This window comes from Somniosus microcephalus, chromosome 13 (assembly GCF_052327205.1).
Source record: "Somniosus microcephalus isolate GS21.2 chromosome 13, FLI_Smic_1.0, whole genome shotgun sequence".
Taxonomy (NCBI): domain Eukaryota; kingdom Metazoa; phylum Chordata; class Chondrichthyes; order Squaliformes; family Somniosidae; genus Somniosus; species Somniosus microcephalus.
In genome coordinates this window covers 49572692-49586869 of record NC_140999.1, presented here as the reverse complement: position 1 = coordinate 49586869, position 14178 = coordinate 49572692, and the positions used below count along the sequence as shown (strand labels likewise).

At 45.5% G+C, this 14178-nt stretch overlaps 1 protein-coding gene across 3 annotated transcripts in view; it reads right to left on the bottom strand.

Annotated features, from left to right (window-relative positions):
• LOC147108317 (signal-transducing adaptor protein 1-like) overlaps window positions 1-14178 on the bottom strand; it is a 50496-nt gene that overhangs the window by 18693 nt on the left and 17625 nt on the right. For 2 of the 3 annotated variants that reach the window (XM_086004905.1, XM_086004904.1), the window contains exons 6-10: window positions 11468-11599; window positions 10492-10561; window positions 4769-4871; window positions 3298-3390; window positions 1205-1276 (exon numbers count right to left, since the gene is read on the bottom strand). In XM_086004905.1, the coding sequence (XP_085861031.1) occupies window positions 1205-1276; window positions 3298-3390; window positions 4769-4871; window positions 10492-10561; window positions 11468-11599 (470 nt within the window). The remainder of the gene's footprint in view (window positions 1-1204; window positions 1277-3297; window positions 3391-4768; window positions 4872-10491; window positions 10562-11467; window positions 11600-14178) is intronic. The other variant, XM_086004906.1, reaches the window with a different exon arrangement.

Here is a 14178-nt window from a genome sequence, read left to right as displayed (position 1 = left end):
CGAGCCACATAAGGAGATATTAGAACAGGTGACTAAAATGTGATCAAAGAGGTTGGTTTTAAGGAGCTACTTAAAAAAGGAGAGAGAGAGAGAGAGAGAGAGAGAGGCAGAGAGGTTTAGGGAGGGAATTCCCGAGCTTGGAGCCTAGACAACTGAAAGCATGGCCACCAATGGTGGAGCAATGAAAATTGGGGATGCACAAGAGCCCAGAATTGGAGGAGCGCAGCGATCTCGGAGGGTTGTAGGCAACATTCCCTATAAGCTGCGCAGTCCGGGACCAGCTTTTTCAATGTCGAGTTTTGCGATGCCGCACACCCAAAAAAAAATAAGAGGGAACATTGGTTGTAGGATGGTAGGAGGCTAGAGAGATAGGGAGGGTCGAGGCCATGGAGGGATTTGAACACAAGGATGGGAATTTTAAAATTGAGGTGTTACCAGACCAGGAACACTGAACAAAGTCTAACCACCCTCATTAGGAAACGTGTTCTTGCTAAATTGTCACATAATCCCAGTTGTTACAAAGGGACTTATCAGTGCCTCTTGAGTATTATCACACTTTTATACTTCCTGACAGCCTGCAGCTAACATCTTAATTAGCCTTTTGACTTTAAGCAGGTCCAGGTAATTTCTAGTCCCCCAGTATCAGTCTCGCAAGTGGTCAGCTCATGCACTACGATGCCGAAACAACCACAAATATTACAGTAAAAACGTTTCTTGTATGATAGGAATAGTTTTATTATTGGACTACTGACCCCAACTGCTCAATCGTTAAAGGCGCTGATCAATGTGAAACAGAGTCATATAGTTCTGGAAGTCCCAAGTTTAATCCCAGAGTTAGCTAAACCCAGCTGGGATGTATGAGTCAGCACCCTTGGGCTAGGGAAGGTCCTGCTTCTGATGGCTGTCCAGTTAACTCTGCTAGAAAGGGCCTGTGTGGATGTTGAGGGAGGACATGATTGTCTCAGCTGTGACACTCACTGGCTAGGCTCGCACGAGAACTGGTCACTAGGACAAGGTATTGGATGAAAGCTTGTGTGGAACCTCACCCAGCAGGAATCAGTGCCGTCAGAAAACGATGGGAGAAAATTGGAAAATAATACTACAAATGATGTGTCTGAACACAGCACTGAAAGATATGGATGGTCAATCATACTTAACATCTGACAGTGCAGTTTGACAACTAGACAGAGGAAAAAAATTATACCATTGTCATTGAGGTACTCTGCTTCCGGTTCTGATACTACAGGAATCTTTGAGCTCCGTTTCTCTTCCTTAACTGTGAAGAAAGATTTGGAATGCAATCACTCAGTGCAGGAGCCATACCTTTCATCAGGAATGATACAACCACAAGGGGAACAAATAAATATAAAAACATAGTAGATTGAGTAAAGTCCCTTTATCAGACCAAATAAAGGCAAATGGGATAACCCTTTAATATGATGGATTTTCATGTTGCATTTTTTGCTTACAGTGCAGTCTTCTCTGTACTGGAGACACTAAACTCAAATTTAGTGATCATCTCCACTCTGTCCACAAGCCTGACCACTCTGGCTCACTACTTCAACTCTCCTTCCCATTCTCACTCCACCCTTTCCATCTTTGACCTTCTATTTAATTCCAACCAACCTCAACACAAGCAGCATCTCATCTTTCTCCTACATACATTGCCTTTAATAACTTCAAACCTTATCTAGATCTCCCACATTTTCCTGCCGGTTTCACCTATTCACATTCCACTTTGATCCCTTCCATTTTGGAGCATTTTACTTCCCTTGTCATTCTAATACCTTTTTGACAGCCTGACTGAGTGATCTTCGTATGTCATCCAGCACTTTTCCCATCCTTCTAGTTTTTATAATCTGTTCACAGGCTGTTAAACCCTTTAGTTGTTTCTTTGAAGTAGGAGTCAGCATTTCTGTACTCTTATTCTTTATCTGCTACTGTTCTTTTCTGTCTCCCATCTATGCTTTGGTCAGTCCAACCACCTTCCCTGCTCATTTCTGTCAGTCCTCTATAGAGGATGCTCTTCTTTTCCTTAATCAGTTCTGAGGAAAGGTTTCCACCCAAAAACATTCATAAGAACATAAGAAATAGGAGGAGGAGTGGGCCATTTTGCCCTTTGAGCCTGCTCCGCCATTCAATAAGATCATGGCTGATCTTCTACCTCATCTCCACTTTCCTGCACTATCCCCATATCCCTTGATTCCCTTAATATTCAAAAATCTATCAATCTCTGTCTTGAATATACTCAACGACTGAGCCTTCACAACCCTCTGAGGTAGAGAATTCCAAAGATTCACCACCCTGAGTGAAGAAATTTCTCCTCATCAGTCCTAAATGGCCAACCCCTTATTCTGAGACTGTGACCCCTGGTTCTAGACTCCCCAGCCAGGGGAAACATCCTCCCTGCATCTTCCCTGTCAAACCCTGTAAGAATTTTGTATGTTTTGATGAGATCACCTCTCATTCTTCTAAACTCTAGAGAATATAGGCCTAGTCTACTCAATCTCTCCCCATAGGACAATCCCCCCATCCCAGGAACCAGACTGGTAAACCTTCATTGCACTCCCTCTATGGCAAGTATATCCTTCCTTAGGTAAGGAGACCAAAACTGTACACAATACTCCAGATGTGGTCTCACCAGGGCCCTATATAATTGCAGTAAGACACCTTTACTCTTATACTCAAATCCTCTTGTAATAAAGGCCAACATACCATTTCCTTTCCATTCACCTGCCTTTCATCTTTCGGTTGCTGACAGACCCACGGTGCACTTCCATCGCTTTCTGTTTTTGTTTCAGCTTTCTAGCATTCACTAATATTATGACACAGATCCTGAAACTAAGTTTTCCCAATTGATAGTCCCGATGGGGAAACCTCACCAACCCACCAATGTCACCGTATCCCTCAATCCCATCTCACTCCAAATTTTCTTTTGAACTCTCAATACTGCCTGCTTCATAGTATTTACCCGGTAACCTATTCCAAAGATGTATCCTTTAGGGGCAACTTTCCCACCACTTCCCTTCCCACTCACAACCTAACCTTATGTTTCTTGCTATATTTGACCCTTCCCACGGTGAACCTTCCCTGCATCAATTTTGCTAATTCCTTCATAATCTTGAAAGCTTCAATGAGGTCACCTCAAAGACCCCAACAAAAACTCACCCAACATCTTTCTTTTTTCACAACTTCAGATTCCCGATAATTGGAACCATCTTGTAAGCTCTCGTCTGTAGCTTCTCGAAGGCAACAATGAACCTGGCCCCATTAACATAAAGTCACTGCACAACTTACCTGGTTGGGTTGATGTCCTGGTTGGTGATTGTGTGGGTGCCTGTTGCTTCTGATGGACCATTTCTCCACTCTCAGCATCTTTCTGCACAAAACCTAAAAAATAAGAGTCATGGATATTAACACAAAGTGACTTTGATGGGCGTTTTATGTAAGGTTGATGCAGTGATGTTATCAAGCTGTGTATCTCCTCTCCGAGTCAAATGTAGGAAATTTAGAAAAAAAATTTGGGGAAGGTGGATCATTTTAATCTAACTTGCCTGGCAGAAATTGACAGGATTGGATTGTCCACCCGTTTTACATGAAGTCAGTCGTATGTAAAACGGGCGGAAGATCCGATCACGTCAGTTTCCCCGTCAGGCGAGCGAGATTAAAATTACCCCCTTGGTCTTTTCAGTCTTGAAGGTAGGTGACAGAGGGGATATAAAAGATAGTAAAATGCTAGATAAAAAAAAAGTGAATCCTGTGCACTACGTCAAACTAAGATGGGACTGTTAGATTAGGTGCGTAGGGGCAAAATGGTGACAAGCAAATTTAAGAAAGAATCTGCATTTATATAGTATCTCATAACATCCTCAGCACATCCAAATGTGTTTCACAACTACTAAATATTTTTGAAGTGCAGCCACTGTTATATAGGCAAAATGGCAGCAAATGTACACACAGCAAGTCACACAAACAGTAACCGAGATGAATGACCATTTAATCTGTTCTTTAGTGGTGCTGGCTGAGGGATGAATGTTAACAGGACACCAGGAGAACTCCCTGCTCTTCTTCAAATACATCCACTTGAGCAGGTGGACAAGATCTTGGATTAACAGTCGAATATTCCAAGCTCCATGGTTTGGAACGGTCGTCTGAATGCGCAAAAAGATGGTACCTGACATCCCCTCAGTACTGCACTGGATTGTCAGCTTAGCTCAAGTGCTGTGGGAAAGCGCATTGGTTTGTGCTATTATGCTGAGACACGTTGTACTGATTGAGCTAACTGAGTCCGCTCACAAATATCGCTCTGTGTTTACATGCTGTGAAATAAAGCCGCTTAACAACGTGTACCTGACCTCATCTCACCAAGTGTTTGCTTGGTCTGTCTTCAAAGAGATTGAGGAAACAAACATGCAAACACCACAAATATCCAGATTGGATCATAAGGGCATACTGTTGTACACCCCTGGATTACACGATCATATAGTTAGATATTGGGTAGTACAGGTATGCCCCTCACCATATAATGCTCAGACTGCTTACATGATTGATTAGAATCAGTGTACCCAAGAGATTATCTATGGCAAGACCCTAAACTTGTGACAAGAGTCTATACTTTGTGTATAATGAGGGAATACTTTGAACAAAAAGAATTCTCCCAGACTTTCCTTCCCCAGTAAGTCATTGTTGAAGCCTTAAAGATTCACTGAAATTATCTGTTTTATGCAAAATAACCAATAAACTATGAACAATGAAAGAATAAACATACTCAGATTGATTTCATAGTCCATTGATCTTTCTAAAGGCTTCAAAACTCCATTGGTGTGTTGAACAAAGTAGTCGATCACCTCCTGCATACTGTTGCATAAGACCTGGAAAATATCAGAGATTTTTCTTTTAAAAAGGCTTTCATCTGACTTGGTCAGTGGGCAAAGCAGGGATTGGTATTTAAGAGTGCATTTACCCTACACTGCAACTGTACCATTGTTGTGAAGGGGTTTCACAGTTATATCGCAAGTTAAATCAGGGAGGCCCCAAGCTAATACAGGAGAAAAACAGAGTGCAACTCCCTGGAGGAGTGAGTTTCATTCTTATTTTGCTCTGGAATCAGATTGGGTCTTAACGCCAGATTTCCACGACACAATTTTAGCATTAGGGCAATGCTGAAATCATTTCACACCAACATTAAACATAGTGTGAATGCTGCCTAAAATTCATGTGCTGTTGGGGCTGAAGACTGAGGCGTTATCTGTGATTAAGGGTTGAATGGTAGAGATGTGAGGATGTATTTTTGCTTGGTTATCAAGATATGGATCTCTGCCGAGAAGGTTGGGAATGGTGTCAAGCCCATGGTGTACAAAGGAGCACACCCAATAGAACAAACAGAGTTTCAAACTCCATGCTTTATGTTGGAGTGAAGGATCAACATTGGGTTAGAATTGGTCAAAAACACAGTAGTGAACATGTCAAGGTCATGTACAACAAAAGAAAGTGACGTAATAAAACTCACTATGCACTTGGTTTGAGCATAAAGCAAGGCTTTAATCAACTTGTTTCAGAACATGGAGGTCTAGTTGTACTTCACTAGCTCCTTGTCTTACAAAATGTCCCTGGTAAGCTGGGGCCAACGCCCGAGTATTTATACTCCTTGGACGGCGCCACCAGCTGGCCGTCCTGCGTTATTTCATAAGTAGTTTCTTGATGGAGATTTATAACATTCTTCCTGCCTAAAAGATTTGGAAGTCCGATGACTTCCTCTTAACGGATTAGGCAGACCACGAATAACCGCAGTCTTTTAGATTTTTGTTTATGGCCAGAAGGCATGTCTCCCCGGATCGTGTCTTGGTCCCTGGGCCGCTTGATCCGTACTTGTGGATCAACAGGGCCCGTGTTGCTCTGATCGACCCGAGGGAGGCTGGGGAGAGCGTGACTCCGGGTGCGGGTCCCCACAGGCGCAGAACTGGCTTCGTCCCGTTGGTTAGCCAGAGATTGACTGGCGTCCTGGCCCGGGGTGGCCATCCCACGGGGAGCACTCGGCTCCCCAAGCGGATCCGGCGGGGCAGCCGGCAGATCCCTCGATGTCCTGGGTAGGGCGTCATCCTCGGGGGAGCGCAGAGTGTCGGACTTATCCCCGCGGGTCCCTCCATCAGTTGGGTCCGCGGAACCGGCCGGACAGGGAACCAGGTCCCGGAGTGAAACGGTGGACTCCCGGCCATCCGGGTACCGCACGTGTGCATACGTGGGGTTGACGTCCTAAGTTCTACCTCGTCGACTAGAGGATCAGTTTGAGATGATCGGACGAATCTTCGGAGCAGCACGGGGCCAGGAGCTGTCAACCATGACGGTAGAGGCGTCCCATGGGTGGAGCGATGCTGGAAGCTGAAGAATCGCTCGTGAGGTGTGACATTGGTAGAAGTAGAAAGGAGAGACCTGATGGAATGCAACGCATCACGGAGCATAGTTTCCCACTGCTGGTCTGGTAGATTGCGTGACCTCAGCGCAAGACGAACAGCGTTCCAAATGATAGCGTTGTAGCTCTCAACCTGTCCGTTACCAATGGCATGGTACGATGTCGTTTTACTTGTGGCGATTCCCCGTTGGGAGAGCTAACTTTTGAGTTCGCTTGACATGAAGGAGGGACCCCAATCAGAGTGGATGAAATTGGCCGTACCGCAAAGGGAAAAGACTTGATCAAGGCATTTGATCACTGTGGAAGCAACCATATTGGGACAGGGGAAAGCGTGAATATTCGTCCACCAGCCAGTAAGTAGGTGTTCCGCGTTGAGGAAGGCAATGGCCATTTAAAGTCAATGCCAAGTCGCTGCATAGGCTGCATAGTGTGTATGAGCGAGCCATCCGATGGACGGAAGAATTGCGGTTTTAACTCCGCACAAATTTTACACGACGAGCACGTTCTTTTCACATCTTCCGTAGAAAATGGGAGATTTTTAGATCACACAGTGCAACATACAGGTAACGCCAGGATGGCATAAGTCAGTATGAAGATCCGCCAGAGTCGAAGTTGACATAGAAGAGCAGAATGCCCGCGTGAGGGTATCCAGGGCCACATTCTCTTTGCCGGGTCGATAATGTATGGTGCATCCAAAGGTAGCCAATTCCATCCTCCAGAGTTGTATTTTGTTATTCTTGATCTTAGTGCGTTTCCGGTTATCCAGCATAAAGGCCACGGAGCGCTGATCGATTATAAGTGTAAAATGGCGACGAGTGAGGAAATTACTCCATTTATATACCGCTTCGATGATGGCCGTAGCCTCCTTCTCGACAGGAGGATAATAGAGCTCGCTACCCTGCAAAGTTCTGGACAGAAATGCAACGGGTCGACCACCTTGATTCAAGGTAGCAGAGATCGCCACATCCGATGCATCGCACTCGACCACGAAAGGAAGATTTTCATCAATGGAACGAAGCGTGGCTTTTTCCAGTTGTCGCTTGAGGAGGTTGAAAGCTGAAATAGCCGTTGCCTCCAATGGAAATGCCTTTGTGTGAAGCAGGGGCTGGATCTTGTCGGAGAAGTGGGGTATCCATTTCACATAATAGGCAAACATGCCGAGTGCCCGACGAAGAGAGCTGAGATTCGTAGGAAGAGGGAGCTCCTGAAGCGGACGAAGTCGCTCCAGATCCGGTTTGATGACACCGTTGCCCACCCAGTAGCCAAGGATGTTGACTGATGGTACTGATTTCACAGATTTGGACTCATTAAAGGTTAAGTTGCGACGATGGAGAACGTCAAGAAATTTCTGGATTTTGGCATCATGCTCCTTCTGGTCATGACCAGCAACGGTGGTATTATCCAGATATGGAAAAGTGTCTGTTAAGTTCTCCTGTTTGACTAGGCTATCCATTGCCCATTGAAAGACCGCCACCACATTGGTGACCCCAAATGGAAGGCAACAAAACTGGTAAAGCCGACCATTGGCCTCAAAGGCTGTATGCTTTTTGTCAGAGTCCTTTAACGGTACTTGATGATATGCGCTCTTTAAATCAAAAGTTGAAAATACCTTGTAGTTGGCAAGGTTATTGACCATGTCATCGATGCGTGGTAGTGGGTAGGCATCCAGTTTGGTATACTGGTTAATAGTTTGCGAGTAATCAATGCAAAGATGTTTCTTGTGTTGCTTCAGAGGATTTTTAACAATGACGACTTGAGCCCGCCAGGAAGATGAACATGGCTCAATGATACCGTCAGCTAGAAGGTGAGAGATTTCTGCCTCGATAAAGGCTCGATCAGCTTGGCTGAAACGTCGTGATTTAGTGACTATGGGCTTACATCGGGGGGGAAAGATTGGCAAACAAGGAGGGCTCGTCGAGCGAAGCCGCCGAAAGCGCACAAAACGGTACTTTGGAAATAGTAAGCTCTGGCTTTGACCCTCCAAACTCGAAAGTGAGTCTTTTGTGTTGTTTCTGGAAATGCTGTCCCAGAAGCACATCACTGCATAGGTTTTTGAGCACCCCGAGCCGGGTGGAGAAATAAGTGTGGCCATTGAGGATAAGGTCGACAAGACAAAAGCCGGAAGAATTGGTGGTCAGTGTCGTCAGAGCCATTGCAATTTCCCTGTCTGAGGGGTAAATACGCAGTTTTAACTTACTGACAGCCCGCTCACTAATGAAGCTGTCAGAGCTGCATGAGTCGATTAGTGCACTCAAAATGTGTCCATTTACCAAAACCTTTGTGGCTGCATGGGACAGACTTTGGGGAAAAACAGCAGTGATGGGAGGAGGGGCAGTTTTACCCTTGACAGCTGTAACCTTAGTAGTGGTTCTTGGGGGAGGAGCAGTTTTATAGATAGTTGCTGCAAAACTAACAGGAGCTCTCGACCGGTATACCTTAGAAAAGTGGCCTTTCTTACTAACAGTGGCTCTTGACTGGCATACCTTAGAAAAGTGACCTTGCTGCAATGATTGCAGGTTGCGTTACAAGCAGGACAATATTTCCTATAAATAGAATGCACCTCCACAGAAGAAACACTTCCTTCCGGATTGCCAAGATGCCGCTAGGGCGGGGTCATCATCAGTGTAGGTTTCTAGGGTAGGGTTGCCATCAGCCAGGTTGGAGTCGTCATCCGGGAGGGCTTCTGCCCAAGGCCTATCGAAGGAGTCACTAAAAGTAATAGCAGCAGCCCGTGCAGGTGGTGAAAAGATAGGCATCTGCATTCCTCTTTGCGAAGTCCAGAGAACATGCCTGGTCACAGGCAGCCTGTAACTTGAGGGTTTTATTCTCCAACAGACACTGACGTATGAAGGGAGACACAATCCCATTAATAAAGGAATCATGAATTAACTCCTCCTGGTATTGCTCAGCTGTAACAGCTTTAAGATTACAATCCTTGCTGAGCCTGTGAAGTTTCTGAAGGAATTAGTCAAGTGATTCCCTGGGTTGTTGTCGAGTTGTGGCCAGTAGATGCCGAGCAAAAATTTCATTTGGGGACTTGACATATAGCTGCTGTAGTATTTGAATAGCAGCGTCAGAGTCTACACAGTCTTCGATATAATCAAACACATGAGGGAATACATAATTCGCAAGTATCTCTAATTTATCAGGAACATTTTCACCACACATCCTGAGGAAGTTGCTGAAAGTATGATACCAGTGTTTCCATACCTTAGCAGCTGTGAATTCGGGTCCAGGTCGAGACGGGCGGGGCTGAGTAGTTTCTCCATGATGGATCGATTACTTGTCTGTGTTCCCTTCTACGGTTCGAGTCGTAGCTGGCTGTCCCCAAAATCACCCAAAGCATGGAGTCGATACCAAGTTGATTAAATTGACGTAATAAAACTCACTACTCACTTGGTTTGAGCATAAAGCAAGGCTTTAATCAACTTGTTTCAGAACATGGAGGTCTAGTTGTATTTCACCAGCTCCTTGTCTTACAAAATGTCCCTGGAAAGCTGGGGCCCACGCCCGAGTATTTATACTCCTTGGACGGCACCACCAGCTGGCCGTCCAGCATTATTTCATAAGTAGTTACTTGATGCTGAGATTTATAACAGAAAGTTCTTGAAGTTATTTTAGCACAGATTTCTGAACTGTAGATGCTGATTCATCCTGGGGTGTAGTTCCACACATTATTCTCCTCCAACATCTCAGTGAATTGCTTACTCATAAAGTGTGATCCTACACACTTAAGTGTTAGCAGGGTGTTCAACCAAGGGCTGCATCATCACCAAGCCTACTTTCTCCTCCCCTGACATGCACACAATCAAACTTTCCAACACTGTTCACTGGATAGCAATTTTGGTATGGGAGCGCTGGCTGATTTTTTCCGCTCCCAAGCTCAGGGGCTTCGAAACCAATTGTAGCATCGCTACTGCCACCCTCGCTCAGACCTGCGAACTCAGCATCAGCCAGGGATCGAACCCGGGCACCTTCCTGCTCTGTATGGTTCAGAACCACATTGGGAGGTACATCTGCCATGAGCCATTCGGACTCAAAATGATTTTATAAAAAAAGTAATTATTCAGCAGCTTACTTACTCCACTGTCAACTTCAATAATGTACCCATTGTCTGCACAGCGTATTCGGTAGTGCTTCACAAGTGCAGTGCTGAAATGTAAAACACAATTTTACTATAACCGCATTTCTAACATTCTCAAACCATTGTCCTGTGCCCTCATCACACCGCTTCCTACTCTAACTCTCATTTACTCAGGACCTGAAAACTGTGCGACTCCTTAACTCCCTTAGTCTTCCCTTCCTTCTACAATCGACGGGCTTAAAAAACCCAAGCTTGGTTTGGATACCTCATCATTTGTATTCACCTTTGCTGGGTGCCCTGCACTAAGGGCTTTGGCCCTTCGCCTAGGTTTCTCCAAAAAGCACAACTTTACTGTGTTTTGCTTCCATGGGATTATGCTGTCTGCCTAACCCTTTGAGGTTTAAAATGCTGCTCTTGTAATTTGTTGCGAGTTTAACTCTTATTTGAACAAATGCTTTGTGTACTTAAAGATTGCAACCTAACCCTTACCCTGCTTAATGATGGCAGCAGAAGTGTGGTCTAATATGAACCCCAGCACATCTGACTTAAATTTGAAAATGTGACCATGATGTTTTCCACCCATCTCTCCTCTAGAAGGACCATCTTCAAACATCCATCAACTTGGGTTGCTAACTCCTGGAATGATGTAATTCTAGAGCTGAATGGTGGTGAAGCTAGAAAACTGGTAGGATAATGGGAATTTTCAAGAAAGTTTGAAACTTAGTTGTCCCAGATGGTAATGGTGTTGTAATAAGGCTGCATCAACATCCCAAAAACAATATTAACTGGTCACTCTCTTGTTGCAGTTTGTGGGGCATTGCTGTGCACAAAATGGCTGCTGCATTCACCCACAAAACGTAGACTGCACTTCAAAAGTGATCCATTGGTTGTCAACATCTATTGGTTGCAAAGTGTTTTGGGATGTCCTGAGGATGCAATAAGGCACTATTATAAATTCAAGTTATTTCTCTTACTTTTTGAACATTTGCCGTGTTGTAATTGATATATTCTTGTGATCACTGCCTGGTCTCATTAACAAGTTTCCATAATCCATGTTCCTCTCCAACATGAGCTCAGCCTCAACTCGTGAGATCTTATAGTAGCATCTGGAACAAAGCAAGATAAAAGCAGTTAAAACAGAGCAGTATTCAACTAAACAGAAATCTGTACATGCACAAGGCCCGAGGTAGAATATAAATGTTTAACGCCTTCGTATCAAATTCCTTTATCTGCTCTTTTAATGGAGGTGTTGACCCCTTCAAAATAAATAGGTAAACCCTTCTATTTGGGTTCCGCCAGGGCCACTCAGCTCCTGACCTCATTACAGCCTTGGTCCAAACATGGACAAAAGAGCTGAACTCAAGAGGTGAGGTGAGAGTGACTGCCCTTGACATCAAGGCAGCATTTGATCGAGTGTGGCATCAAGGAGCCCTAGCAAAACTGAAGTCAATGGGAATCAAGGGGAAAACTCTCCATTGGTTGGAATCATACCTAGCACAAAGGAAGTTGGCTGTGGTTGTTGGAGGTCATTCATCTCAATCACATGACATCACTGCAGGAGTTCCTCAGGGCAGTGTCCTAGGCCCAACCATCTTCAGCTGTTTCATCAATGACCTTCCCTCCATCATAAGGTCAGAAGTGGGGATGTTCGCTGATGATTGCACACTGTTCAGCACCATTCCCGACTCATCAGATACTGACGCAGTCCGTGTCCATATGCAGCAAGACCTGGACAACATTCAGACTTGGGCTGACAAGTGGCAAGTAACATTCGCACCACACAAGTGCCAGGCAATGACCATCTCCAACAAGCGAGACTCTAACCATCTCCCTTGACATTAAATGGCATTACCATCACTGAATCCCCCACTATCAACATCCTGGGGGTTACCATTGATCAGAAACTGAACTGGACCAGCCATATAAATACTGTGGCTACAAGAGCAGGCCAGAGGCTGGGTATTCTGCAGCGAGTGTCTCACCTCCTGACTCCCCAAAGCCTTTCCACCATCTACAAGGCACAAGTCAGGAGTGTGATGGAATACTCTCCACTTGCCTGGATGAGTGCAGCTCCAACAACACTCAAGAAGCTCGACACCATTCAGGATAAAGCAGCCCGCTGGATTGGCACTCCATCCACCACCTCCAACATTCACTCCCTCCACCACCGGCGCACTGTGGCTGCAGTGTGTACCATCTACAAGATGCACTGCAGCAACTCGCCAAAGCTCCTTCAACAGCACCTTCCAATCCCGCGATCTCTACCACTTAGAAGGACAAGGGCAGCAGACGCATGGGAACATCACCACCTACAAGTTCCCCTCGAAGCCACACACCATCCTGACTTGGACCTGTATCGCCGTTCCTTCACTGTCGCTGGGCCAAAATCCTGGAACTCCCTTCCTAACAGCATTGTGGGTGTACCTACACCATATGGACTGCAGCGGTTCAAGAAGGCAGCTCACCACCATCTTCTCAAGGGCAATTAGGGATGGGCACTAAATGCAGGCCTAGCCAGCGACGCCCACATCCCATCAATGAATTAAAAAACAAATTAAAATAGCAGTCAGGAGAATTACATACAAATATTCATAGGATCATATTGCACAGTGTAATTTCAGGCTCTAGGATCAGATAATTGGTGTTATCAGGGCCCCCCCAATGATTCTGAAGTAACGTCTCCATCTGTAAGCCATACAGACATTTTAGCCGTGATTTTGCTCATCTTGGCGGGTCCGGGGCGGGCGACGACTGTGGCGATTCCAGACCCTACTGCTGGCTCCATCCCGCTGTCTAAAATGATTTTCCCTTGATAGGGCTCGTTAAGCCCGCCTAGTGCGATTCCCGGACCAAGTAGAGGAAGGGGGTCTGATGACATCATTTCATGACTCGTCATCAGCCGGTTTCCTTAAAGGGACCATGGCCAACTTTATTTGACATTTGTGCTGTCAGTCTTCTACAACATTGAAGTGCTACAAACACTGACAAGCACTGCACAGAGGTGCAGGGCTGCACCCAAGTTCTCCGATGACTCCCTCTATATGCTTATGGAGGGAGTCAGAGCACGCAGGGAGGTCCTCTTCCCTTCCAATGGGTAGAAGAGACCACCCCAGGACACCAACACAGCCGGGTTGCACATTGCAGAGGAGGGCACAAGCAGGGATGTGGTCAGGAGGACCTGGGTGCAGTGGCGCAAATGTTTCAATGATCTCATTAGGTCACGAAATGTTAGTGCAAAGCCACACTCAACCTCATCCTGCTGTGCCTCTCATCACATCCCCATCACGCTGCCTTCCCTACCCTACTCCTGCACATCCTTACTCACACCAACTTGCCTTGCACTTCCACCCATTCCTCTCTATCTACATTATCACTTCCCCATCTCACTAGCCACCCCTCACACCCACCCTCATCCTAGTGCAATCATACCAACTAACAACACACAAGGATAGCCACTTGGGTGTTTTATCCAATGTTCATGTAGAGTTTCTGTGCTGTCAAACATTGAAACCTTTATTTTGAACACTTTGCATTCTTGCACAGATTTGTGTACACCTTTGGAAGTGAATGGTGAGACATAACGGTAGCCCCCGCAATGGTGATGAGTGTTAGAGGAATGGCTTGGATATTGTAGGGATGCTTTATGGCATTGGTGTGGGGTGGTGCCAACCTGGCACATCATGTA